The sequence below is a fragment of the Zosterops lateralis genome (genome assembly GCF_965231275.1).
Source record: "Zosterops lateralis genome assembly, chromosome: Z".
Taxonomy (NCBI): domain Eukaryota; kingdom Metazoa; phylum Chordata; class Aves; order Passeriformes; family Zosteropidae; genus Zosterops; species Zosterops lateralis.
Genome location: NC_139800.1, coordinates 76,890,115 through 76,917,275, shown reverse-complemented (window position 1 = coordinate 76,917,275; position 27,161 = coordinate 76,890,115). Strand labels below are relative to the sequence as shown.

The 27,161-nt window shown below is 44.6% G+C and overlaps 1 protein-coding gene across 3 annotated transcripts in view; it reads right to left on the bottom strand.

Annotated features, from left to right (window-relative positions):
* Positions 1-27,161, bottom strand: part of PAX5 (paired box 5) — a 130,902-nt gene that overhangs the window by 52,512 nt on the left and 51,229 nt on the right. For 2 of the 3 annotated variants that reach the window (XM_083883897.1, XM_083883896.1), the window contains exon 7: positions 5,995-6,124. In XM_083883897.1, the coding sequence (XP_083740023.1) occupies positions 5,995-6,124 (130 nt within the window). Of the gene's footprint in view, positions 1-5,994; positions 6,125-10,112; positions 10,170-27,161 lie in introns of all 3 variants that reach the window. The other variant, XM_083883898.1, reaches the window with a different exon arrangement.

Below are 27,161 nucleotides of genomic sequence, written 5' to 3'. Positions count from 1 at the left end.
AGGGCAGCAGAGATTAGAAAGGAATTCTGGAGACCACCCAGCTCAGCTAACTTGGTTATAAAAAAAAAAAAAAAAAAAAAAAAAAAAGTGTGGAGTCCAAATTCAATACCTAAGCTCTAGCCTGTGGAGTCTGGGGAGTTTCCCCAGACCTTTCCAGCCAAATCTTGGTTTCTAGGATTGCTCAGATGAATCTTCCATCCACAGGCTGAGAAAGATCTGTTACCACTCTTCTGGAAGTGATCTGCATCCTATTGCCTCTTGTTTTCTTGCTAAAGAAAAATAAGTCCTTTTGGATTACATTGAGCTATGTGCTGAAATATATTAGTGTTTAATCCTGGCAAGAGAGCAGCCTGGGATTTTAGAGTAGTGACTTCTTTCCTCCTGTTGAAGGCATCAGAAGTCACACTGGCGGCAAACTATTTGATTTTAGCACAGTGCCCAGTCCAATTGCAGTTCCACCATCTCATGCATAGCTCCAGAAGGGACCAATAATACCTTCCATTCAACAAAACCTGGCAAAACAGTGGCTCATAGATTGCAGTTACATCATGATGGCACAAACAAAGTAGCATGAGGACTCAGGAAGAGGATGAGACTGAGCAGTCCTAAGGAAAAACATGTTGAGAGGCCAACTGAGCACTGCATGTCACCACAGAACAGTAGCAAGAAATGTCTTGTCTTTTGGCTTGCATTTATTCCATTTTAGCAACTGTGTTCCCTAACTACAAAAACTGGACATTATTCCAGGAATATGGATTGCTAAACATATCCCTGTTACCTGCATTAGCCATAGATCTGTGCCACCTATGAATTACTAACTACCTGGCACAATATCCTACACCCCAGATGTTGGATAGATCTACAGTAATGAAAAGGTCAGGCTGATCTTCCCAGGGGTGGAGGAATCTGCTCTATGTTCAGTTCAGCCTCACATCTGGGATCACCTATGTCTGGTGGCAGAGCCCAGCAATGCAAGCAGGTAACTAAGATGACAGCCATTGAGAATGTCTCTCCTTCTCCATCCCTCCAAATAATAAACTGACTCTGATCCTGCTCTTATTCTCTCTTCCTCATCTTTTTGATGTGCATACAAAATGGGCAGCAAAGCCCATGGATTTGGCTCTCCAGAACCATTGTCTACAAGGCTGACCACAAAAAGAAGCAAGGAACATAACACTCCAAGCTGCAGCTGCAAGTTTGAATGCAGAGGATAAGACATAACTTGTCCATAGTTGGCAGAGTCTTGGTCTCTCCCTGTATGTGAGGGAGAGCAGGTGAGCCAAGGGTGATAGAGATGTCCCAGGATGGAAAGAGACCAGAGATATCCCAGCATGGAAGAAGACCAGGCTCCCCAACTCCAGCACTTGCTAGGCAAAAAGCCCACTGACAAAACTTTGCTCTGTGACACTTCTTTTAATGGAGTGATATAGAGTTCCCATCAGACCCCAGTCCAGTAACTTATGCTTCTCTGCCCCAGGGTGAGGTGAGGCTGGTTCACAGCCACTCCTGGCTCTGTAAGAACATACTGCCTCTGCTGCTGGACACAGCCAGGCTGCTGCAGGTTCATCAATCCACCTCCAGCACACTATTGGAGAGCCACATAAAGATATCAGTTTAACACGGCTTTGTCCTCTCAAAGTGACACCAACCACGCTGAAATCAGCAAGTCAAAGCAGGGAAAATGCATCTGGAGGTAATTAGTAACAATCACTGGCTGCTTGGGAACTGCTGACAACAGCAGCAATGTGCCAGGCCTATGTCATTGGCTTGTAAATGGAGAGAGCACTTACAGGATGTGGCAGCATGCAGTGATGGGAGGGTTTTTTTAAACTTACTATTTAATGCAGCATAAAAACAATGCAGAGAAAGCAAGTGGTTCTCTAATCAGAGATTTTGCTGGTGATCTACAACACAACAGAGGTGGTGGATGAAACAGTACTGAGAGCTGTGACTACATTTCTCCTTAGCAGCAAGTACTAGCATGAATGCCAATATTTAGGCAATCCCTTAATTTTCAAGATCTATCTCATATGTTTGGATCTGCCAACTGGCTAAGAGAGAGAAATATTACATTATCTACCAACCACTGCATGGAGGATCTTCGCCATCTTAAATCTCAACATTGCTTTGCCACCCACACCACAACTTGATAACAAGAGCAATGAAGAGCCATAATCATAGTTCTGGTCTCAGCCTTATTTCCATTAAATTATTTTATAATCTTACAGAGTTAAGACTAATAACATGAAATAGATTAAGTTTTCTTCACATATGGTAGCCCAGACTACTCTGGAATTTCTCATAAGAAATTAAGCTAGAACAGCAGATACAGCTATAAAAAGGACATAAGTGTTCCTGGCTCAAACTCTTGGTTTACATATTTCAAGTTATTTACTTGAAATATGATCTTTTTAGCCTTACCAACAGCCCCATTCTGTGTTGAAACATCATGCAATTGTGCTCACAGCTCTACTCCACACACACAACTGGAAGAGTTCCCAGTAGAAGAAATGTTTCCCACCAGTGCTGCTCTGGACACCATAACTCGTTTGACAGTGTTTTAAGCAGGTCTTGGTCTCATGACACTGAAGCTGTTACAAAATTGTTTACAATCTCTAATGTCAACGTGGAAGTGAGATCAGCCTTAAGGCATTAACACCACCAAACACAGACTTTGGACATTTGCTGAACTTTTATCCATTTAACCCTCACTTTTACAGTGGAAAACACACTACCTAGCATGCTAAAATGTGTTGCCCCCCAAAGCTTTCACCTTCATTCTTTGAGTTTGTTCACATACACCACAGGACAGCCTGTATGGAACAAGGAAGAGTGGAAACACTCAAGAAAAGGTGAAGAAATTAAAAGCAATGCAGCTTCCTGAATCTCAAGAGAAGACCAGAGGTAAGGCTGGCCGTTCCTCCTCAGTGAGGAGTAGTTCACATGGAAAATGCCATCATGGATCTATGAGGATTAGGCTCTTCTGAACTGAGGGAGGCCAAGGACCAGGAGGTGGTTCTGGCAGGATTTCTCATTTCTCTCATCAGTAAGGGCCTTACCATTGAAGTGGGGCTGATACAAAGCTGGTCTTCCTCCAGGGATTGTTACCTTATTGATCACCCATCATCCCCTGCCCATCCAGCCACAGAATACTAAACAAATCTGGATCTTCCACAGCTTTGGTCAGACCACAGACCTCAAAAAAAGCTCTGAGAAGGCAGAGTAGGTGGTGTGCTTGCAGACACTGTTGTGGTTATAAGACATCTCATTTCCCAGCTCCCAATTTTCAGAGATAACTGCCACAGATGAAAGTCCCATGGCAATATGCACCTTATGCTTACAAGTGAAACAGGGTCAATAAATGTGCCTCCTTTTCCAAATTCCCTGTCCCACCAAGGAAACAGGCTGGGGAAAGAGTTGTGACTGAAAAGATTACTTATATTTTGGGAGAAAATAGAGAAATTTTCCAGAACTAGAGTGAAAAATGCACCAAGTGTATTGTAATGGACATGCCTTGCACATTACAAAGAACAGCTTGCTACTGAATCCTTCCTGCTCCTGACAACTTGCAAATCCCTTCCAGCTCCTCAGGAAGCCTCAGAGTAGGGAGCATGACTCAGGCATACATTTTGGGCCCAGATCACGATGGGGATTTCTGTGCACTTCCAGAGCATGGCCAGCACAAAACAATTCCTATGGCTATTAAGAAGAATATGAAAGTATAGCAGGTAGACAACTTCCTCCAAATACATATCAAAAGGCATAGGTTATAGCAGACTTTTCATATCCTCATGTAAATCTATGTTTTATGAATGCTGTTGATAGAAAACTCTACGGCACTGTCAAATTAAAGATATAAATACCCAGTGTCTTGAAAAATGTGTTCTGTTGTAGCTGTCACTACAATTCAATATTTAAGACTAATGGCAGGTTTTTTTCTAGAACCTGCTGTTCATAAAGCCTGCTCCATGTTTTTGAGGAGGACTAGCAAATTTAACATTTGGAACTTTTGCTCAAATGTAGGTAACATCACAGGGAGAACCTCTGTGCAATCCATACTGAACTCTGCAGCATCACCTCTGTAGTAGGTTTTACTCTAACAAATGTGATCAATCAGCTCACAACACTCTAAGGAAGTAGCAACATGAGACATGTGAGAGCACTGAAACCAGTGTAAAAAAAAGAAGTGCTGCTGATGTATCAGCCATAACAGCTCTTGACTGAACCTCATTTTGGCCAGGTATAAATCCTGGATGAGCAGTCCCTTAGAAGATGACAGAGGCTGCAGTTAGGTCATCCCAAAGTTTTCTTTTCTCCAGCCTGAAAAATTCCAATTATCTCAACCTTTCCTTATAGCAGAGGTGTTCCAGCCCTCTGATCAACTAGGATGCTTCCTCTGGCCTGGCTCCAGCAGCTCCAGCTCTTTGCTGTGCTGGGTACCTCAGGGCTGGGGCAGCTCTGCAGGTGGGGTCTCACCTGAGCAGGGCAGAGGGGCGGAATCCCCCTCCCCTGTTGCCCACACTGGGGGTCAGGCCAGCAGAGGGGTTTGGGGTCCTGGCACACACGGCCGGGGCAGGGCCACTTCTGACCCAACAGCACCCACAAAAGTCCTTCCCCCAGGGCTACTCCCAGCCTCTTTGTCCCCTGCCTGGATCAATCCTGGGAGTAGCCCCAACCCAGGGGAGCATCAGCATCTGGCCTTTTCAAACCTCATGAGATTCCCATGGGCCACTTCTAGACCTTTTCCAAGTCTCTCTTGGATGGCCCTATCTTTCAGGGGTGTTACTGCACTCTCAGCTTGGTGTCAGCTGCAAATCTGCTGAGGATGCCCATGATCCCTCTGTGTCACTGATGAAAACATTAGATAACAATGGTTCCAGCACAGACTCCTGATGGACATAGATATATCTGTATCAACACTCTATCTCCTTATATCTTACAAGCCACACACCTCAAGAAGTCCCTCTTTCTGTCCATCCATCCACCCCTAGACACCTTTCTTATCTGTGAGTCCAACACTCAAAGCACATATTCAGAACCAGACAGATATTACAAGAAGTCTCTCCCCTCCCACTTCAAGGTACACATGTATTTCTTTAATGCACCAATCTCTTTTGAATCCTCCTTAAATTTGTCAAGAAAAGCTGAAGACTGATGCTGTACTGGGTTAAAACAACTTTGTGACAACATTTGTTTTCAAAACTTCCCCTCTGCTAGATGAGATTGTAAGAGTTTAAAGACATAGTAATACTTAAAAAAATCAGTATAAGCTTCCATTGTAGCTACAAAATAAAGCATTACATCCAACCTTTGTCAAAACAGAGAAAATCCAATTTGCACTGATTAGACATAGCAGTAACACACAGAGCTAACATTCATACGAAACACAGGGCCTTTAAATTTTAAGAGGCTTCATTTTTTTCTGATTTGCACAACTAATTCGGGACATAATTTAATAGTTTGCTTATCATTTGGCAATTTCCTTGCAAGCAATGCAGATGATGTGGCATCCCTTGAACAAACAACCTTTGCTTTTCATTTAAATGCTCAACTTAAGTGCACAGGTACAATTCAGAAACAGTACAAAATGAGCTTCCAAAATTCAGGCTAGTTTGAACTGTCACAAAAACTCCATCCAGTCAAACATACCAGGTACATTTATGAAAAATGAGAACCAAAGCCCAAAAGCAGAGGCAAGCATTCTGCTTTTAAGTGATGTGGTGGTATTCAGGATGTACTTTTGGGGTGAAGGGGCACGTCCTTTCCTGTAAAAAATGGATGGATGCTCCATCTGTCAGCTACAAATACACACAAACAATTTAGATAAGCCATGCAGCTGACTTTCAGCAAGAGCTCATATGAAATCACACTCAAAAAGAGACTTTTTGAGCAAATGACTCCACATCTGACACAATTCTTCCATAAAGGACATCATTATGGAATATGAAGGCACAGACAATTCATAGTATTCCTGGGTGTTTGAAAATCGTTTACCTGTGACAATAGGATAGGACTGAGGCCCAGGAACACTTGCTCCCAAATCTGCAGAAGTAGGACTGGTTATATTTGCCTTCATGTCATCCAATCCACCAGCTAGTGAGGCCATGGCTGAGTATTCAGTTGCCTGAAAAAAGAAACAAAAGACATTTTAGTGGCAATAAATTTACTAATCAAGAGCTTTTTTTTTTTTTTTTTTTTTTTTTTTTTTTTTGCATGTGCCAACAGAAAGTAGATGCAATACAGAACTCAAAAATCCTTTTGTTCAGCCAGTGTTAAAGGCAATGACCATTTACACTGGGCTTTTCAACATTCAAACTGTTCAATAAGTGAGTCTGGGCTTATCACCAGTGTTCATGAAGAACACCAAAATAGGTTTTCTTTCTAAAACTAAAGCCAAACTCATTAATATGTAACAAGGCTTTCCTGAAAGAGGAAAATTTGTAGATTACCTGCCAAGTGCAAGCTACTTTCTTGTTAGGGAAAAATGTTCATGCCTCTTAACCTCCATACTCTCCACATTTTAGTGTTGGCACTTGAGGGGACATGCACTAACGAGAATGTGGGAACAGGTTTTCCAGTTTCCCTGTTCTTGGGAATGTTGCATTTCTTCATCATCTCACAGGAAAGAAAAGGTATGTGTATATAAGACATTGCTTAATGGATGCATTTGTAGCTAACTGATTCTAAATCCAAGTTATTTAAAAATAAATCACCTGACTATGGTAAGGACATTTCCAAATAATTTCTTAATCTCATTACCTGAAAGAGGCTATGGTAAGCAAGTACAGATCCTCAGAAATCAGAGTATTTGTGTCTAATAACCCTGTTTAAGGCTCTGAAGCTACAGCATTCTATAGCTGATGAGGCCAATACATGCATCTAAAGGATGTATATGTACATGGCACAAACCTCATCTTCATTTGCCCTTTTTCAATGATTTCTTATTGTCAGGATCATTCCCACAACTCTGGAAAGTTTTCTTTCAAAGTTCTCTGTTCCCTGCTATATGCCCTTTGAGTTTTAATCCCTTATTTGTGAGACAGCAGTCATGCCCATATCAACTGGAGATTGACTTCAAATAAAGAACTGCAATGGGAACAGGTAAACTGAAGAGCAGCCACTGTAATGCCAATCCCTAATGAATTCCTGAAGATTAAGTCAATGCAGAAGCTGTGCAAAGATAAGAAAGGCAGATGAACGCAAGACCACATGAAGGGGTTTTTGAGCAACCAAAAAAAAACTCAGAAAAACACAGACTAGTTTGGATTGGAAGGTACCTTAAAGACCAACTTATCCTACCCTCTACCACAGGCAGGGACACTTTCCACTAGACCAGGCTGTTCAAGGTCCCATCCAACCAGGTCTTGAACAGTTCCAGGGATGTGACATCAAAATAAGTTAACCTTCTTTATTTTAAGAAAACAAAAGCTGATCTGAGTGAATACATCATTCTCCTTCCTGCAAGTTTCTCTGAGAACACAGCACATAATCTGGTGCTTGCCACTAAATCAGCACTTTGGCCAGGAATCCCTGCTGATGTCTCTGTAGCTCATGTCTCACTCAAACAGAAGGTAATTTACATGGACAGTCCTGTATTAACAGTTCTGTGTAATAAACATGGTTTTTCTGCAGACACCACTTGCATAAGGTAGAAGTACGGCCTGTCACCTTGAAGGATCTCCCATAAAAACCTCTGGTGGATGAGCATGCAAAATACATTTTACCAGGGACCAGCTGCTGTCCTACATCCAGCCCATGCATCAGAGTCCTCTGACTTGTCTCCTAGGATCCTACATAACCTTTGTATTAAAGTTGTACTGTTCCTAAGTTCTTTCAGCTCATGCCTCCTCCAACACCCTCTCTGCCCTCACTTTTGCCTTGCTGTCATGCACTTAGGCCTTTTTGTCTACCACCACTGCCTCAAAGACACCCCATCCTGTACCTCATCCCCACTTCTGCTCCTGGGAGATGACAGCCCTGGGAACCTCCCTCCTCTGCAGAGGATGCCAGTAATGGTCCAGCCTTTCTCCTTCCTGGAATTGTAACCAAAGCTCATTCTTCTCATTCAGCATCACACCACAATGCATTTCTCATCCTTCCCACACCATTCCATGTTTTCCTGAGTCTCCAACCCCACCTTTCCCCTATGCAGGATATATGCACATATGGAGCCACTGCTAGATTTTTTTTTCTTTCCCCAAAACCCTAATCTGACAAAACATCAGAGAATAGCCCTGCAGAGACACTCCATGCAGCTGGTGATGCATAAGCATGGATAGGCTGGCAGCACAGCAGAGGAGTGCTGCTGTTTGGTGTTTCTGGTATCTCTGGAAGAGCACACACAAATACCTGAGGAAGGATGCCTGATTTCACTCATATTGGTCTATGAAAGCCATTACTGCACCATATCAAGATTAGAAAATCTCTTTGGATCTCCCCATGGGGTGCTGATCCACCACCCCCAACAGGCAGAGAATGAATATGGTTTCCTAATTACAAAGTGAGAGCTCCAGACCTGCAGTTTGGGAGGACGCATCCAGCTGGAATGGGACCCCTGCCATGGGCTGGGTCACATGAGGGGACTGAGGAAGGAGGTGTACATCCCAAACTACAAACCCAACTCAAACCAGCCTGAGCCCTCAACTGCAATTCTTAGACTTGGGAATATGTAACTCCATAGCTTGCTTCCCTTCAGGAAGCCAAGGAACTGACTCTGGGAAAAACAGGACCAGAGTTAAGACTTTTAACTGTAATGACCTAGAAGCACCATGCCAATGAGCTATGAGTAGCCCTCTGAGGTTGGAGAAACTGACCAGTTCTAGTGCCAAGGAAGCAGCAACCAGAGTGTAGCATAACCTGGCAAGAGTCACAACAGAGGTGGCCTGTGCTCCTCCATATCACTGCACCATAGTGAGCTGGTGCAATATGCAGTGGTGCAGTCCCAAACCATGGGACGACATCTGCAGACTGGAGGGACTGGAAGCATTATGGTTGCTCAGCACAGTGTAGATGGAGAGCCCACAGCCAAGCAGCACTGTGGTAGGAATGAGCTGAAGATGTGCAAAACGAAGATTTGGGGTTCTTCCCTGCTTTTGGTCCCAATAATTTCCTGCAGACAGGAGGTGCATGCCTTCTGCAATGGCCAGCAACTTTTTCTAGAGGTAAGAATAGAAGGACTTTAAGGGATTTTCCAGCTACTTTGCTGTGCCCAGATTCCTCCTTGGAACCACCATCAGCTGAACACCAGCAGCCACACGGAGCAAGCACTGCACTCTTTCCAGCACTGAGGCAGAGCAAGTGCAGGCTGAGGGGCAGCCCTTCTGATTGCTGACTTCCCTCTTATCATGCAGTCCCAGTGGAGGAGCAACCCTCTTACATCACATCCATGCCTGCAGTTACAGTTTACACTGCAAAGCAGTGGAGCCAGGGCCAGCACTGGGCTGGCAAAGTGACAGTGACCAGCCCTTGCTGTGGGCAGAAAAGGAAACAGTGCTGCCAACAGCAAGGCACTGCAGGGAGGTGATGGTCAGCAGAGGCATCTTCTGGCCCCCAAAGAATGGGGCATCAGGGGTGCAGAGCAGAAGAGCCTTCACCCTAAAACCAGACCATGGATACTCTCTGCAGCTCTCCTCACCCCCATGGAGGGGCCATGAGACTCTAGAATCTCCTGAAAAAGTAAAAACCTCTCTGACACAGTGGGCTCACAAGGTTGGGTGTTGAACCACTCATGAGGGGTACAGTGGCATCCCCTCTTCCCACTACCCCCCAGGCAAATGTCTTCCTTTCAGGCACTCCATGTGGAGAAGAAAGGAAACCCCAGGGGAAGGCAGTGCTTATGGAGCAGCCCCTCACTGCATGGCCCCACTGAGACCCTCCTGCTGAACCCTCCTGCCAACCCTTTCCAAGAGCTTCTCCAGCTGATTGGGGTGAGCGCAGCAGAAGGGATCTCAGACTTGGCTCCTGCACTGGTGAGCTGGCACTGCTGCTGGTGAGAAACAGCCCAGAATGACCATCATGGCCATGGCCTGCTGCTCCTTGTGCAGCAGGAAGCCTGACCTTCTGCTTGGTAGGTGAAAAAGCAAGAGACGGGTGTTCATTACCCTAGAAATTACCTGAAAAATGACTGCCTGCGGTTGTACCACGCACTGTCTCATCAGCATGGAGCACCACTGCCATAGCATGGAGGAGAGAAAACACAGACATGTGAAACGAGGAATATATAAAAGAGAGACTGAGAAGGACAAACTGAAAGGAGGGGCTAGACCAGATCTCATGTGTTTCCCCTGCTCTATCCTACTCTGCTCTGGCTCGGCTCTGGCAGAGGGAGCTGGAGGGAGTGGCTGCAGTGGTAAGGAGAGGAGTAATCTCTGTGAGCCTATTAGCAGCAGCATAACTTCTCTTGCAGCAGCAGGGTCTGCACAGTTCCTCCCCATTACGCTTCTCTGCAAAGTGAAAACGGGAAGGTTTCTGCTCTAAGTAAAGTTTTGAATCCACCGCCACTACAAAAGCTTTATTTCTAACTATTAATCCCCTTGGAGTGATGGATGTGAGGGAAAGAAAAAAGGTGCAGAAGGGTTTCACAATTGCTTTCAAACCTGCTGCATTACAGAAAAGCAGAGAAGCAGACCACAACCAGCGTCACCCTGCACTTTTTCTGTGAAGATGCCTGAGTGTAACACAGCAAAAAGTCAACCCACCCCACGTGCAAAGAGATTGTCTCTTTCAGATATACCTGGGATTTTATCCTAAAATGTTGGGAAAAGATGGACACACTGTAGGGAACAAGGCCACACTCTGAAACAGCCTGGTTCTTTTGTCAATGTGGGAATCTCAGGGAGCTAACAGAGGCTGGAATGAGCCCTGCAGCAGTGCTGTGACCCTTGAGGTGTGAGACAAATGTATCTCCTTTGCACTCCATCCCTCTGTGGGGCACAGACCTCACAATGCTGCTGAAGAAACTGCACCAAGCAAAGACAGACACAAGCTGCTGCACAGGGCAAATGGCCATTAAAGTGAACCAGCTGGGGTCCACTGAGACTTGCTTTTTTGCACTGAAACATGTTGCTTTTTGCATCTACTATATTTTCCAAATCAGAACACCAGGCAGGCATGAAATAATACCTTCTGTGCTCTCCTGCCACTGGCACAGTTGCCCCCAGGCCCAAGATAGTGCTCAGGATGCAGCAGCAGCTCAACAGGAGCTCAGACCATCAGTGCAAGGTGCCAGCTTGGGGCTTCAGGGCTTAGTCTGACTATGTGCTCTGCTTTTCTTCCTTACAGAGATGGTGCATCGAGAGACTTCATTGCCAAAAAAACTTCCATTGAAGTTCCTGAAAGGTACAGTGTTGTCCCCCAGATCACATCCACCACACCTCCTGCTCATCCCTGATAGCAGCAGCAAACCAGACCTCACACCAAATATCTCCAAGTTATCACATCTTAATATTTTAAAATTAATTAATAAATAGAGGCAAAAGTGGCACACGCCAGGCAGGCTGTCCACAGAAACCCACACCTCAGCCTGACAAAGGGAAAAATTTTGTAACATTAGACATGGTTCGAAGAGTTTAATCCAAAGCAGTTCTAATTAATCTCCCCAGGCTTTCACAAACCCAGCACCGTTTGGAGCTGCACAGTCACCACTACTGCTCTGCCTGGAATTTCATGGGAATGGAAAATCCAGCCTAATGCCCTCCTCCTCAGCCACCCATGATATGGCTGGGAAAGACTCCCAGAAACCTATACATCAAAGTCTCACCACTGCTGCCTGCCAGCCACCACCCCATTTAATAATTTACATTATATTCCCTGCACTGGCCACTGCTGACACCAAAACCAATCCTACTTTGGAGCAAATAATATTTACACACGTAACTGGGGCCAAACCCTTGTTGCTCTTTGTTTTCAGCCACATTGGGCTCATTGCTGTCTCACAGAATGCGAAGTTTGATTTCAGTGGTACAACCTTTTTCCCTCAGTTTAAACTGAGTATTTCTGAACCTCCCTTTCACAATATATATATGTTTATAAAAAGTTAACAGCTGTGCTTCATTTTAGCCCAAATCCAATTAGGATTGTACACATCCCCAGACATTCCTTTGAAGGCAGTGAGAATTAGCTCGTGCACCCTGCCATGAACACATTTACCCTCATATTTCAAAATAACTGACCTGTTTTTGACCCAATCTTCACATTATCTGCATATGGGAAATGATATACTACATTTTACATTTCCACAGTGCAATTCATAAGTGGGTGTAGCTATTCTCAGATTTTCCAAAGAGACGCCTAAATCCAATCTAAATGCCTAGAATTTACCTGTTGTTTTTTCTTTTATACATATAAATAGCTGCATTTCCATTCACTCTTTGTTTCTCATTTTCATTTTGTTCTAATATCTGCATGTAAATGTCTGAAAATAGCATCTGTAATTGAAGATTATGAAGTATAGCCAGCTCCTGACAGGCTGCTAAGGAAGATGGATTATCCTCATTTTTCTGTAAATTTTGTCAATTTTGGAATTCATAAGCTATCAACACTGATCAAAATGTGACTGCACAGCTGTGTCAGAGCGGACGGCGCAGCATCGGCGCAGCTCCGAGGAGGACAGCTCTCCCCAGCCACTCGGCCAGGGGCACACACTGCAGGAATCCTTCCTGGCTGCTTGTGGTATCTACATCCCAATCACACTGCCCCCTCTCCCCCTGAAAAAAAAAAAAAAAAAAAAAGAAAAAAAAAATCAAATAAATAAGTAAATTGAAAGTACGCAAATTCTCTGGTGCACCAATTCAGATCACAAAGCACAATTTATTGCGTGTTCTCTCTTTTTATTTATCCCTAAGTAGTAAACACGATTTCCATTCAGGGGGTTTGTTATGTTCCACTCCTACCAGACAATCACGGCACACTTGAGGCAATTGTTTAGCCTCTTCCTCTCAATTTTCCCATTACTGGGAGTAAGTACTGTTGGGACTCTTTAATAGCCCGACTGCAGCCCATATCAATAACAGATGAGGTTTAATCGTCCAACACAAAAATTATTTAGGCTCAGTAAGGACATTCAATGTCATTTGCATAATGGCATTTCTATCCTGAGCACCTAACCCATCGTGCATAAACAAGACCCTGGGACCATAAATAATAATAAATCATGACGTCCATGCTCCTCTTGCTGTAATAGGAGCCTCTCTATGTAGAAATTATTTCAGCAGGAAACGGGCACTATAATTTTAAAGACATGTGGAATTGCACAGGCCAGTAAATCACACCCATGCACACAGTCACGCACATGCACGTGCCACTGAGGCTACTCATAGTGAGCAGCAAAACCCCATGAAGCTGCAGCACAGAACACTGCCCAGGCTGGCTGCTGGAAATGTTTTTAATATTGTTTCTTAGTCAGAGGTAGCAGGCTGAACAAAAGCAATGCCTGAGTAGTGTGTGCAGTGCCTGGGCATGTGCTCGATGGACCTGTCAGTCCGCCAAATCCCTGCTGGGCAATCCCTCATGCCTGCTGTCCTTGGATCTCTGGGAGGGTCTGATGGGAAGAGAGCAGAGACCTGCAGATGCTCAGATGGGTGTTTTCCAAGCAAAGCCTTCATGGGCCATTGCAGTCTCCAGTGCCCAGCGGGGGCAGAAATGGCCAGTGGCCTCTCACAGAATCACGAATCAATGAAGATGAAAAGCCCTCTAAGATCATTGGGTCCAAGAGTTAACACTGCCAAGGCCTTCACTAAACTACGTCCTCAAGAGCAATAAACTTCCTGTGGTTTTCAAAAATAAGCCTCTACCAAAAACCACCTAAGGCCAGCCCAAGAGAGGAAAACATACACAATGAGCTGAGGTGGCTTTCTAGATTTACAGCCCCACCTGGTTGCTAATGAGCGTCTGGATGAACAGAAACACCAACACCAACACAGTGACAAAGCCAACTTCTGTTTCCACCAGGATCTGCTATTTTCAACATCACATATTTGTACTCAACAACTCTAGCACCTCTCTGTGTAATACAAACGTTGCTGTGTCTCCTGCAGGACACAAAACGATAGGATGACTCACCCAATCCTCCACCCACTCTCATCAGCAGTGCCCAATCCTGCAGAGGCTCTTCCTTTCTGTCTCCATGCCAGAGCTTCCCTGTTCAGTTCACTGAGAAAAGCAGAAACTCCAAAACAGATTTTGTAGGAGCCTGCTCCTGGTTCCAGTGTTGCAACGCCAGTGCCTGCATCTGCCTCTAATTTTATGCCTCTAATTGCTACAAGATATTGTTAAAATATGCTGTTTCTCAGGACAGGAACTGGACACTTTCCCTCTCAACACCAACAGTTGCAGCTGGAGGAGGAGGAAAGGTACAACCCTCCATCATGGTGGCTCCTCTGCTTCCACTGAAGCACTAATCATGACTCTCTACAAAAGAAAACACAACCCTCAGCACAGTCAGGTATTTCCTTATGGAGAAATATGAATCAGAAATGTGAGTGCACACTGAGAATGCGTGAGGCTGGCAGCAATATTGCCAGATATTCATCCCAGTGATGGCTCCTGACACTTGAGAAATCTTGAACAAATTTTCAAGAACAGGTGGTGTTTATGTAATGCTTTCACATGAACTAACCAAAGGTGTTTCACAAATGCCCTCTCAGATTCCTGTCATAGCATTTTTTGTATCATATTAAGCATTGTGTACAATAAACTGGTCTCAAAGTGGTGTGATTACCAAGTGGCAGTTTACCAGGGTCCAAGGCTCATGGGTAGCCAAAGTCCCTTTAGTCACTGAACCTCCATGGACCCAAACCTTTACACAGGGGAAAGCCAACAGAGAAAGCTGCAGAGTTTGCTGTTTTGTGGACTTTTGGAAAGTCCAAGCTGAACAAATCCATGTCACCTCATGAACTCCTGTATTTCAAAGCCAAACTCCAAGTGATACACATTCTTCATTTTCCAGAAGACTTTTGCTTTTCCTGTTGGTGACCCTTGGAGTCTGGTGATCCTGTGGAGGTCAAGAGCATTCTGCCTTCCATTTTTGGGGTGGAACGTTCCCTACAATGCTGAATTCCCCATCAAATCCCTAATATGGAACTGATCTTATTAGGAAAAAAAAAGGCAAAAACAAATTAAAAACTCCCCACATTAAACAAAACCCCCCATAATTTTCCAAAGCTTTTCTTTCACTTCTTCACTCACACCTGAACCAGAACAGTAAAGGTCCACAGTATTGTAGGGCAGTTTTCATTACAGCACATTTATGGAAAAGCCAGAAATCTAAAGGTCTTTTCTAATCTAAATGATTGTATAGTTCTGTGCTTGAGAAGGTAGGAAATATAGGAAAAGGTAAGATATTAGAAAAAAAATATATTACAGAAAGGTTTCTAAATCATTGGAACAGGCTGCCCAGGTAAGTGGTGGAGTCACCATCCCTGGAAATGTTCAAAAAACATGTGGATATGGTTTAATGATAAATATGGTGGTGGTGCTGAGCTGACAGTTGGATTTGATCTTAAAGGTCTTTTCCAACCTTAACAATTCTGTGATTTTACATGTGCAAATGTTGTTTTCAGAAACACTGTGCAGCACTTTCTGATTACATGTCCTTGGAGGGGTGGGATTAGAAAGGCAGCAGGAACTGAACAAACTCTGTGCAGTGACAGCAGGCAAAGTGACTGACTTGGATATCTTAACCAGAGTGTTCTGTCCTGAAAACAAAGTGTCAGGATGGCTGCTGGGAATGGGGGGTGAGGGAGATGCTCCTTGGCCCTTCATGCATGCTGCAGGCAATGCCTCGTGCAAATGGAGGCCCTGGGCAAGGGAACATCAGGGAGTGATGCAGTGCTTGCTTTGATGTGACATTCAGCAAGGATGAACAGGCACAGGACCCCACTCATCTTGTGGGGTAAGTCTTGAGCTGGTTTTCCCCTTTGCTAATTATATGAGGCCCACTGACAACCAAGTCAGACCAGCACCAGGTCTAGAATGTGAAGGCTCCAGGACAAGGTGCTGGAGACTGGGGAGGACAGCATTCCTCACCCCAGGGACACACATTCTGTCTGCCCTACCTGCCCATGGGGCAGGGAAATGGGCTCCTCACCTTCAGAAATATACCTACAAACACCAGAAATTGTCTGCATATTGGTATAAAAAATTAAGCAGAACAGAGACAAGATGACAAATCAGGGTACCTATTAGGTACTAGTTCCAAATAAAGAGACTCTGTCTGATGGCACACAGAGCCTGTTGCTGCTGGACACCCCACTGTCATGACAGGCTCCAGTGATGGACCCTCTATACAGAAAAATCATCAAAGACAACAAGTTTTGATGAAACATTTCAGTTTTTATCAAAACATTTTCTGTTGGAAAGACAGGTTCAGCCAGGCACATTGGTGTTGTAATAATCACTATTCTGCTGGTAAAATTGCAGAAGACACCTGGGCACCACGCATGCGCTGGAGCATCACCACAAGCAAACAGCACTGGGCAACCAGAAGGGAACCCATCACCAGTCATTACCTGAGCACCTTTTCCACCCCAATAGCTGTTCCAGTTCTTATGCCACAGAAGTATTTGGCATTACATTTTCAAAATTTCCCCTCCAGTCACAAGAACCAGAGAAGAACCACTTGCACAAAAACACAGACACAGGGGCCGTGCAATCAAAAAATCTCCCACTGTTACCAAGCCTCAAAATTTGACAATCCCTGAAAGCCATTCACCAGGTACATAATCTGATGATAATTTCTTGTGTAAAATAATTGAATTTGTTACTTAATCCTGTGTTTCAATTATTTAGAGAAGTCCTAATAACCAGTGGAATACTCCAGGCCTAACAGAGCATCTGACAAGTGCAGTTCTTATGCCTGGCTTCACTCCATAGCTCCTATTCCAGGACTGCACTCATCACCTCCAGGATCTCATTCTCCCTCAGCCCTTTGTGCCTGACTTATCTGGACTGGCTTGGACCTCAGGTCAGTCCTGAGCCTGAAGGGGATTTTACAGGAGAAACCCTTGCCTCTCCACTGTTGCTCTTATTTCATCCCATTTTCAGGTTGAGAGGAGCAGAGCTGAAATCATGCCCCTATATGTTAATCTAGTCTCTTAATGCAAGAGTTATCTTCTTTCAGGTTGTGGGGTGGGTGTGTATTTGTTCGTTTGTTTGTAAAATTCTGCTGAAAAAAAAAAAAATAAACAGCCACTATTCATATGAGCAGAGAGGAAATTTGAATCAGTCTCTTTTGTCTGGAAGTGGCTTAGCTCCACAATTGCTTTTTGTCATCATTCAGACACTGGTGTATGTTGTTTTGTTCAATTCCACACTAAAAAGAGGCAACCCAAAACTATGGCATTCTTTTGAAAACCCAGCCTCTGCACTGAGCAAGTTTCTCAGACTCCTGGGTGGTGCATGCCAAACAATTCTCCATCTTGTCCTATACTCTGGGTGAACCAGTGCTGCTCTTCTATGCTAAGCACACTTGTAGCCACACAAAGGTTTTCCTTAAACACACCATAACGACTGGAATTAACAAAGTGAATGAGCAGCAAGGTAATGGTATGACCCAGGTTGGAAGGAAGTTTCAGACATCCCTCAAAACAGGTCCAGCTATGGAGCCAGGCCATGCAGCTCAGGGGTTCATCTAGGTGGGTCTTAAAAACCACCACAGAGACAGACTGCACAACTTCAGATCCTACAGGGCCTCTCCTGTGTCAGTTCATGCCCCTGTCTGTCGTGTTCCCACTGTGCAGCCCATGAAGAGTTTGGCTCCTTCTGAGATATTCTGGCACACCAAGTTCTTCAAGGGAGCATGCTCTCATCTTTGTTGATTATAAGGTGATGGACAGATTTAGAGAAAGCCCACAGAATGACTGTAAAACAAATGTGATTTCCAAACTGAGACTGGAAGATGTACTTGAAATTTGTCAGAGCCTGTGGGATCCAGACATTTACTGAGGACTAAGAAGAGAAGTCTTGTTCCATTCTTCAAATGCTGGTGCAAGCCCTTCACCTTTAACACAATCTGAATGGGTCAAGCACTAGTTAAATCAACAGGCAAGTGTGTTCACTCACAGCTGCCCTTCCTTCTCTTATGTGGCTAACATAGACGTAAGGAGGTTGGCCAATTTTGATTGACCAACTAGTGCTGTTACATGACATTGTCTGATATTGGTGAAGGGCCTTGTTTAACTCTCTAAACTAAAAAATAAAGAAATTATTCATTGTGAAACACGCAATAAATAAAGAGGTGGAATTACTCAATGCCAGTTCCCAAATTTCAAAGAAATTGACAGAACAATTCTGTCAAGATAGCAAGTAGGTCAAGCTTTTCTTAGATTTCTTACTTCTCTATCTCATTTAGAAGCCATGGAAGATCTTCTGGAGGAGATCACCTGCTGCCATTGCAAGATGTTGTTTTCTATGTAGTCACTAAGCTCTGGCTGTAAACTTGGTGGAAGGTGCTGAGATGAAACTTGGTGTCTAGGAAAACATCCCCTTTCAACACTACCCAACAGGAATGGTGCTATGGCTGCAATTTCCAAACATTTAACTGAGGTGTTGTGGGTTAGGATTTTTTCCTTTTGTCTCTTTCTCTCATGGAATTTTGTCCCAACTGCCACTAAGAGAGAATAAGACTGGTACATAAGAGACAAAAGAAATGGTCAAGGTTGGGGAGGGTGCAGCTGGCTACTTTCTTTCCAGGGTGGGGTTTCTCTTTGGAAGGGCAGAGATACCGTGAGATTTTGGCAGGGGTGTGGGGGACATACTAGTAAAGAACTGTTGCTCCTTTTCTCGTCTCTTTGCCTGAAAGCCTCTTATTTTCAAAGTTATAATAATTTGGAGGGAAGGAGGTAATAAGGTAATATTTTTTCAATTCTGAGGGAGGTTTCCACCTTCCTTGCAGACACCTGTCTTTCAAACCAAGACACCAGGCTCTCAGGGAAAAAACACACCACTCTCCTCAGTAGCATCTTGGTCCCTGAGGAGCTTCCAGAGCAGGTCTGCCTTTTGCAGCTGCTGACCATGCCACATGTCACCAGTGTTCCCTTTGCACAAGCCTGTGCACAATGTGGGGAGCCTGCCAGGGGGAGAAGACATCTCCCCAGTTTATGCAGAGCAAACAGAAAAAAGACAAGGACAAAGGAGATGTAGGAGCACAAACTGGCCTCTCCTTTAACTTGTGAATTTGTATTTTTCCATATATTCATATTTGAGAGCAGTCAGGAGGAAAAAGGGGAATATCTAAAACCAGGAATACAATGCAATTCTCAAAGGAGCTGTCTGCCTTGGTATTTTGGGATTCCTCCTCTTTGATGGCCAAAGGGAGGAGGAGGTGACAAGGACTCCCCCGTGTACGAAAAGAACTCACACTTGGCAACCCTGGAGACAGAGGTAGTCCCCAGACAGAGTCATTTGAGTTAGGGAATGTAGCCCAGCAACCCCAATGCTCAGACTATGAGAGAAGCACCATTTGCATCAGCTCCAGCCATCACTGAGGCTTCCCTGACCCCATCACAAGCACTAGGAAAGCTCCAGTCTTCGAAATTCACCCTGAAATCCCTGAAATGAGTGTGCTGTTACTCTTTCCCAGCTTGGTCTCATTGCGCTGACTGTCATCACAGCAGGGTGTGTGCAGTGAAACCCCAGCTCTGTCCTCTACCAGCAGCTTCTCTTCAGCATGGTCATGCTCCCACAGTATTGCAGACTGCAGGAAATGCTCCCTGTCACCTTCGGAAAAATCTTCAGGAGAAATCCTGACCCTGGGCTGCCCATTACTTCTGGATAAAGTGGGAAAGCTGGTCATGACCTTCTTCTCCAGGGAGGGACCTCTGGGAAGGGGCATTGAGCTGCAGTGGGGATGCATCTCTGTGCCAGATAGCAGAGTGGGCAACCCCTGGATTATCCATGTGTCCTTCTTCCCACCTCTCTTGCTTACTCAAAGACCAGCCATTTAGTTCCAGACCCCTCAGACATCCTCAGCTGCCTCTGAAAGCTGCAGAGTTGCTTTTGAAAAGGATGATGTTGATGCAGGAAGACATTTGCTGGATACATGGCTCCTGTCATGCTCCTTCCCCAGAAAACTCTTTGCCTCCACAGCCCCACTGTCACGCAGAATACACACAGGTGTCATACAACAAAATCTGCTGTGACTGTCACCACCCAACACAACATGACACAAGAAGATGGCACACACACAAAATTCTGTGTGTCTTCAAAAGCTCATGCACAAAAAAAAAAAGCTTGCAAGGAAGGGTAAAGGAGTGGGTATGCAAAGAGGAGGTACTAGCCAAAGGAACTGTGCTTTCTACTGCTATTTTTAAAGAAAAGCCTTTCCACTAAAAAAAAAAAAAAAAAAAAAAAAAAAAAGTTTATTTTAGCAGGGAGAAGCACTATGGCAGGTTTCTTTCTTCTTTTTCAATCTAAACCAGAGCAGAGCCAAAGGAGAAGGTGCATCCCTCTGCATCCCCAGCAGTGCCATGTAGGGACAGAGGGCTCAGAGAAGACACTCTGTCCTGAGGAGGCTTCAGCCTCTACAGCAGCACAGATGTCGCATGAGAGCATCTGAGACAGACGGGGGAGCTCTATCAGACACTTCTGCAGAATAACTTGATGATGCTGAACTGGAGACAGGAGCTGACAGCATAGTCTTGAGACTCAAAGTGCTTTGTGCATGGAGCAGCTCCAGGAAAAAAAACACCTCATGCAAGGAGATGGGGGTGAGCACTACTGCCACCTCCCAGAGGTTGCTGCTCTGTCCCAGTGAAGCACTCCCTGTTACAGCTGAGTGCTGGTCCTCTCATCTTTTGTTTACCTGTTTAGTTTTTACTATTACTGAAAGGTTCTACCGGACAAGGAAAATACTGCCAGCCTGAGATTTCCTTATGAGTAATCTTTAAAGGACACAACTGGCTGGCAGAGAGGGCTGCAGTAGGTGTGGGTATACCCCCACAGCACACACATGCACTACTCAGATGGGAGCAGCTCATTCCCACACCACCCAACCCCCCTGACATGGCTTACCATGGGGACAAGCAGCAAAGCCCAGCACTCAGGGAATCAACAACTGCAGCAGGGGGCCAGTTGCCACATCCTGCCGACCAGCAGGAGCACAGCTTTTTCCCCTACGGCCCCCACACAGGGCAGGGGTCATGGGTGCCTGTGCTCCCAGCTGCTGTCCCTCCACCCTCCTGCCTGCCTGGACCCCACGCCCTTTCCATTCGGTAGGGGTATTGATCTGCTGGCAGCAATGGGCTGGATAATTAGCCAGGAATTAGGGTTTCTATTACAGCCAGGAGGCTGCCCCAGCTGATTTATCACCTGAATAATTTACTGTGATTGAAAGGAAATTAAAATGAACTCCATTTGACAACTGTGCGCTTTTATGGGCTTTAGTGAAGACTCAAAAGCCAAATTAATAGCCTGGTGTTGTTTGATAGTCTACTGAGAGTAAATATGGGAAGGTTTTTTGTCTCCTGATGTGCTCTCCTAGGCTTGATTTTAGAGTTGGGATTTTCTTCCCCTCCCACCAGCAAGGCTACAGCCTGGAACAGGGGAGATTTCAGCTGTAAAAGCCAGAGAACTCCCCTTGCTCCCTGTGCACTGCCAGCACCCACCCTCTCATTCTCTTTTCTGTGGGTACAGAGGATCACAGGGTCAGCAGACTGAGGATGAGCAGGTAGTGTCCACCAGCAGCCTCTCGCCCAACCTGGCACCAGCAGCTGGGGCAGCCCATCCAGCTGCTGTCTCTGGTGATGGGCTGCCCCCAGGGTGGCCTGAGGGGAGGCACGGGGGCAATGCAGCCACCCACAAAACCACACTGCATCCCACAACACCTCATCAACACCTCAGACCACCTCTGGCACAGATGGGGGTGCATCTCACCATGATTCAGGTTCAGGATGCTCACCCTGCAACTCCATGTCTTCCTACCTATTACTGCCTGAACTCATGCAGAGCTGGCAGAGTATTGCTGCTTCACCTCTTCCTTTGTCTTTATTTTTTCTCTGTTTTATATTTGTGTATATTTATTGAGCCACATATTGTTTCCTTTCCCTTTTTAACTTGTTTTTTATTTAGCACACTATGTAATGTAGCCATGGTTAAGAGCTTGCCTTGGAATGCTCAAATCACTCCTGCAACTGGCAGATTGAGAAAATATTTAGTTCTTCAAACTATCCATGAATAATTTTCATAATTTCCACTGTTTCTGGACAACATGAAATTTTGAGAAAACACAAACAAATATTAGCTCTGCATTTCTCAGTGAAAGTGTCAGAGTATTTTCAGATGCTCAACAGCCTACGTCTACCCAAATGTTTCCCAAGAAAAAACATATTTCTCACACTCTGGGAACCAGGACCAAGCATACAGTCCTGCAGTTCATAGAATCATTGCATGGTTTGGGTTGGGAGCAATCTTAAAAATCATCTCATTTCAACACCCCTGGCAGGGATACCTTTTAGTGGAATTATTCCTTCCTCCTACTATACTTTAAGAGGAGTGAGTCCTCATAAAACAGAAATAGGTAATACTTTCTGGCTTTACTATAATTTTCCATTATTACCATAGATCAAACTCCAGTACTGTAAGGGGAATATTGAGTATCTTGCTCCTCTCATATGTTGCATTCTAGCTGCTCCTGGGGAAAAAAACCTCACAAACCCAAGATTCCTCTTTCAAAGCTGGAGCATTCTTAGGCAGAAAGCAAAACCCGAAAAATCTCAAAAGAGGTCTTTACCCCTCTCTTGGTCAATTCAGAGAATGTCTTTGGTGCAATTCCCTCTGCATCAGTTTTCAACTTCATGAAATTCTTTCACTTTTTCCAAATCATAAGTAATTTTGGGGGAGGTTCCTTGGCTATCCAAATTCCATCTGCCTATGCCTATCTCCAGATACACATTTATTTGCACTCTGTGTCATGAATACTCATGTTACTATGTTTGCCAGGTTGCTGGTTTCTATATGAGCACAGAATATGTATATTTTATCCAGAAATCAATCTGAGAACAGATATTCTGTTTAGATCTAGCTTAAAGCAGTGGGGAAGCACCAGCACAGGCCTAGGAATTATGTGCTATTAGCAGCAAGCAGTTATCTTCTAAGCTGGTGACCTACATAGTGTTGAATCTGGTCACATCATGTTATGCCTCATTATGGCCCTGATCTAAAGTTTATTGAAGTCAATAGAAATATTCCTCTTGGCTTCAATGAGTATTCGATTGGACTCATGTGTGAAACTGAAAGTACAAAAGAATCCATTTCTGTTGTGGACAGAAATCCAGCATGGATAATTCTTTACTTTATTCTGAGTAAATTAACGCACTGTCTCTCCCATTGAGCCAATCCAGCTGTATATCCCTCACCCTGCATTTTTCACCCATGGATGCATTAATCCCTCTCTCACAGCCTCCACAAGCACATTGGTCCACAAACACTGGGCTTGTCCCTGGCCTGCTTCAGTGGGGCTTTCCTGCACTTGTCCAGCCTCAAATACCTGAAATCCACACGTCTCCTTGACTTTCCTGGGTCTTTTTCTCCAAGAACATCTCCTGTCTTAGTCAGTGCTTTGACTGGAGAATTGCTTGAGTCAACACCTCATAAAACAGGCTTGGCCAGTCTGGGACAACTTCCCAAAAATGCTGTGGAGAGCTCCTCCATCCATCTCTCTGGAATCACAGGAAGCCATTGGAGGACAATCACCCTCACATCCACACAGAGGGGTTTTCTGAAGCCAATGCTTCCAGCTCCTCCAGGCCTTAATGAACAATAGGCACTGGAAAAATTTGCCACTCAGTGTTGCAGCTCCCTGCACAGGAGGAGCATCAGTTTTGGAGAAATTTGAATTGTCACTGTAGTGACTGTGAATAATGGGGGGATTGCCTGTGGCAGAGGCCAGGCTGAAGGATGTTGGTCTGACACTGGTATGAGTGCACAACAAAATTCCAGGGCAGGCAGGCAGGTACAAACCACACCTTGTGTCAGTTTGGTTTGTTCCAAGGGGATCTGGGGCGGTGGCAACACCAACAGCTTTCCCTATGGGCAGGGAGGCTTCACTGCAGAGCCAACACACTGGGGAGCAGCAGGGCCCACCAGTATACACACACAGAGCACAGAGAGAATGGAAGCCTGCCATGAAGGCTTTCCTTTCCCAATGCCTGGCTTTACAGGGTTGCAGGCATTTTTCCTGTGGATGGATGAGACACACAGAGCTGGGACACAGCAGCCATGTAAAGAATGGTAGTGCAACACCAGTGTTGCACACATATCACTATGTGCATTTCCATACCTGTGCCCAGAAATAGATGAAATCAGTTTTCCATGAACATTTGCTGTGCAAGATAATCATGGGCTAGTTGCAGAAAATGAGCACAAAAGGGCACAAACATGAGCAAAAGGCCTTTATTCTTAAGAATTCTCTTAACAGAAGAATTTGTTTTTATAGCAGGGCTCTGTAAGGGAGAGGTGGGCCAGAGTGCTTCTGAGGACTGAGTTTATGTCATGGTTTCTCCCCACAACATATAGACATGAAAGGACTTGATGCTGTTTGCACAAATAATCTTTAGCCTCTGGCTCCTTCTGCCACTGGACGTTTTTAATGCTCCACACATGCAGGAAACACGTGTGTGCTGTGAAGCACACATGTGCATGTGCTCAGCTGCACCACTGGGTGTTAGGCTGCAAAACAAGGCAACTAACAGCTGATGCCTTACTTCTGCCCCTTAATGCACAACATCTGACAGTGTTTAATGGTAGGAGCACACGGTGGGATCCCTGCCTCACCCAGAACTCACAATCATCACTGTTTCTCTCAAAGATGCCCTGTCACTGTCCAGTGGTTGCCTTCTCTCTCAATATGGTATGAGTCCTTCCCCAAAGACAAGTATCCATTCCTCATCAGTCTCTCCATAGATGCCACAACTTACAGCAGATGTGAAAGATGTAATAATAATATGATTATTACAACACTAGAGCACAGATCTCAGATTCACAGAATATTCTGAGTTGGGAGGGATCTACAATGACAAGGGTCATTGACTCCAACTTTCAAGTAAGGAATTAAACCCACAATCTTAGTGTTATTAGCATCATGCTCTAACAATGTCATATGATGATAAATAACTCCAGAGCCTCCATTTTATACAAGTTAACTGAGAGAAACATCAAAATGGGAAAATGAAGGAAGTGGATTTTAAGTACTCAAAGAAAAGGGTTACACAGCGGTGGGCAATCACTCCCACACAGCCCATCAACCCTTCTGCCTATATGAAGGGCAATGGACTTATAAAGGTAAGGACAAATTTTGTGCAGAAAATGCACCAAGAGGACTTTGGGAAGCACCTAAAACAAAGCACTATGAGGCTGCAAATACTGTGCTGTGCAGGAGAGACTTCTTTCCCCCTCACCATTGCCAAGGGCCTGCCCTGAGCACACAAGTGAGGAGGAAGCCTTAGTGAGGAGCCACAAAACTGGAGGGAAAAGGGATCTACATTGTCTGTAGAGTAACAACTATTCCAATGAAATACCTGGAGCCCTCCTCAGGTGAATGGTACTGGCACATCAGTAAAGTTTTTGTGACGAAGCAAAGTTAGTGATGTTCAGCTGGCTGCTGCTGGATCACATTTCTAATAAAATGGATAAACAGTGGGTCAGCAGCTCACACCATTCTTCTTCCCACATCCTGTCTCCATGGGGAGGAGTATCTTTTCCATATTTTCCTCTACAGAAAGAGCTTGAAGCTCAATATACCCACTGCTGACTTAGCTCCTAAAACGCCACTTCGGGGTCCAACAGCACTTTGGACAGACAAATGTCACAGGCAGATCTTCCTTTACTATAGCAATCTAATCCAGGGACAACTGTGGTTTTCCAAGGCACGTCATTAATATCCTCAGTGTTTGATGTCCAACTGATTTATTTGGCCTCACTAATTGGTGCAGACAGTTTCTCCACTTTGGTTGAGCATCATGACAGCTTTTCTTGACTCACCAAGGAGGTGAGACAAGTCTGTTTCTGTAAGGGCTGGGTTCATACAGCATCTTTGTGAGCTGCAACAATTCATACAGATCATATCTGGTCATGTTGAAAGTTACCCTTCACATGCCATCAAAAAGCAGAAGCTGATCCCAAATAGCTGCAAGCCCCTAACCATGCTCCAGCCTTCCAAAAGCATAGACCATACTCCAAGCTAAATGAAAACAAAAATTTCTTTTGTAATTATATGTAAAAATGCCAGGCAATATGGTTCTGCAAAATACATTTTGAACGTCATAAAGCCAGACTTCTCAGCATCTCACATAACTTCCCAGAGCATGCAAGGAGTATCCTGTTCCTCAGATTAACATCAGCCTATCTCCAATTTTAATAATATAGCTGCTTAGAGCCATTCTAGACACAACTCCTTATGTAACCCTGGGAGATCCTTTCTCCATCAAGAACAAAATAAACCCGCATTTGATAATTGGGATAACACTTCAGCAATATCCTTATTCAAATCTCCCATTCTTCCTATAAAATCAGTAAAAGTTTATCTCTGAATAAATGTTCACTCACTGCTGGACTCTCTTCTGTGAGCTTCAGCTGGCCATGACTAAGAGGCTCTGGTACACAAAACCAAATATAAAGTCCTCTCTCATCACTGCTCCCTTTGCAGTGACGATTTTTGGCCTGTAAGGTTTTTGCAGGAACAGAACTAACAAGACAACTCCTAGGTGACCAGTGCTGAAAAGGCTTGCCAAAGCCTTGGGCACGGTGCCTGCCCTCTCCAGCATCACCCGCGTTTGGATGGGATAGCCACCATCTAGTGGTACGTGAAGGCCACTTCACCTTCCAGAGACACTGATGGTGTCACTTCCCATCTCTTCCCAGCTCCAGTTCAGATCTGCAGAGTTTCGCAGCGCACACAAATCAGGGAAAAAACAAAAACAGCAGAAGGTGGTGAAAAGAAAATGTCTCTATGAATGAAATGACAGACGAACTTAAAGGAATGAGGAATTCCTACTCTCCATAGGATTTTCAGCATAAGTAAGTAATTAAAAAAAAAAAAAGTAAACATATTCCTTAACTGAAGCCACAACGGTAAGAGGTTGCCATAAGAGAATCTCCAATGGCCCTCAAATGTATAGATTCCTTCAAGGGGAATCAGTGTTAGAAAAGTCCATCCACCTTGCTAAAAAGCA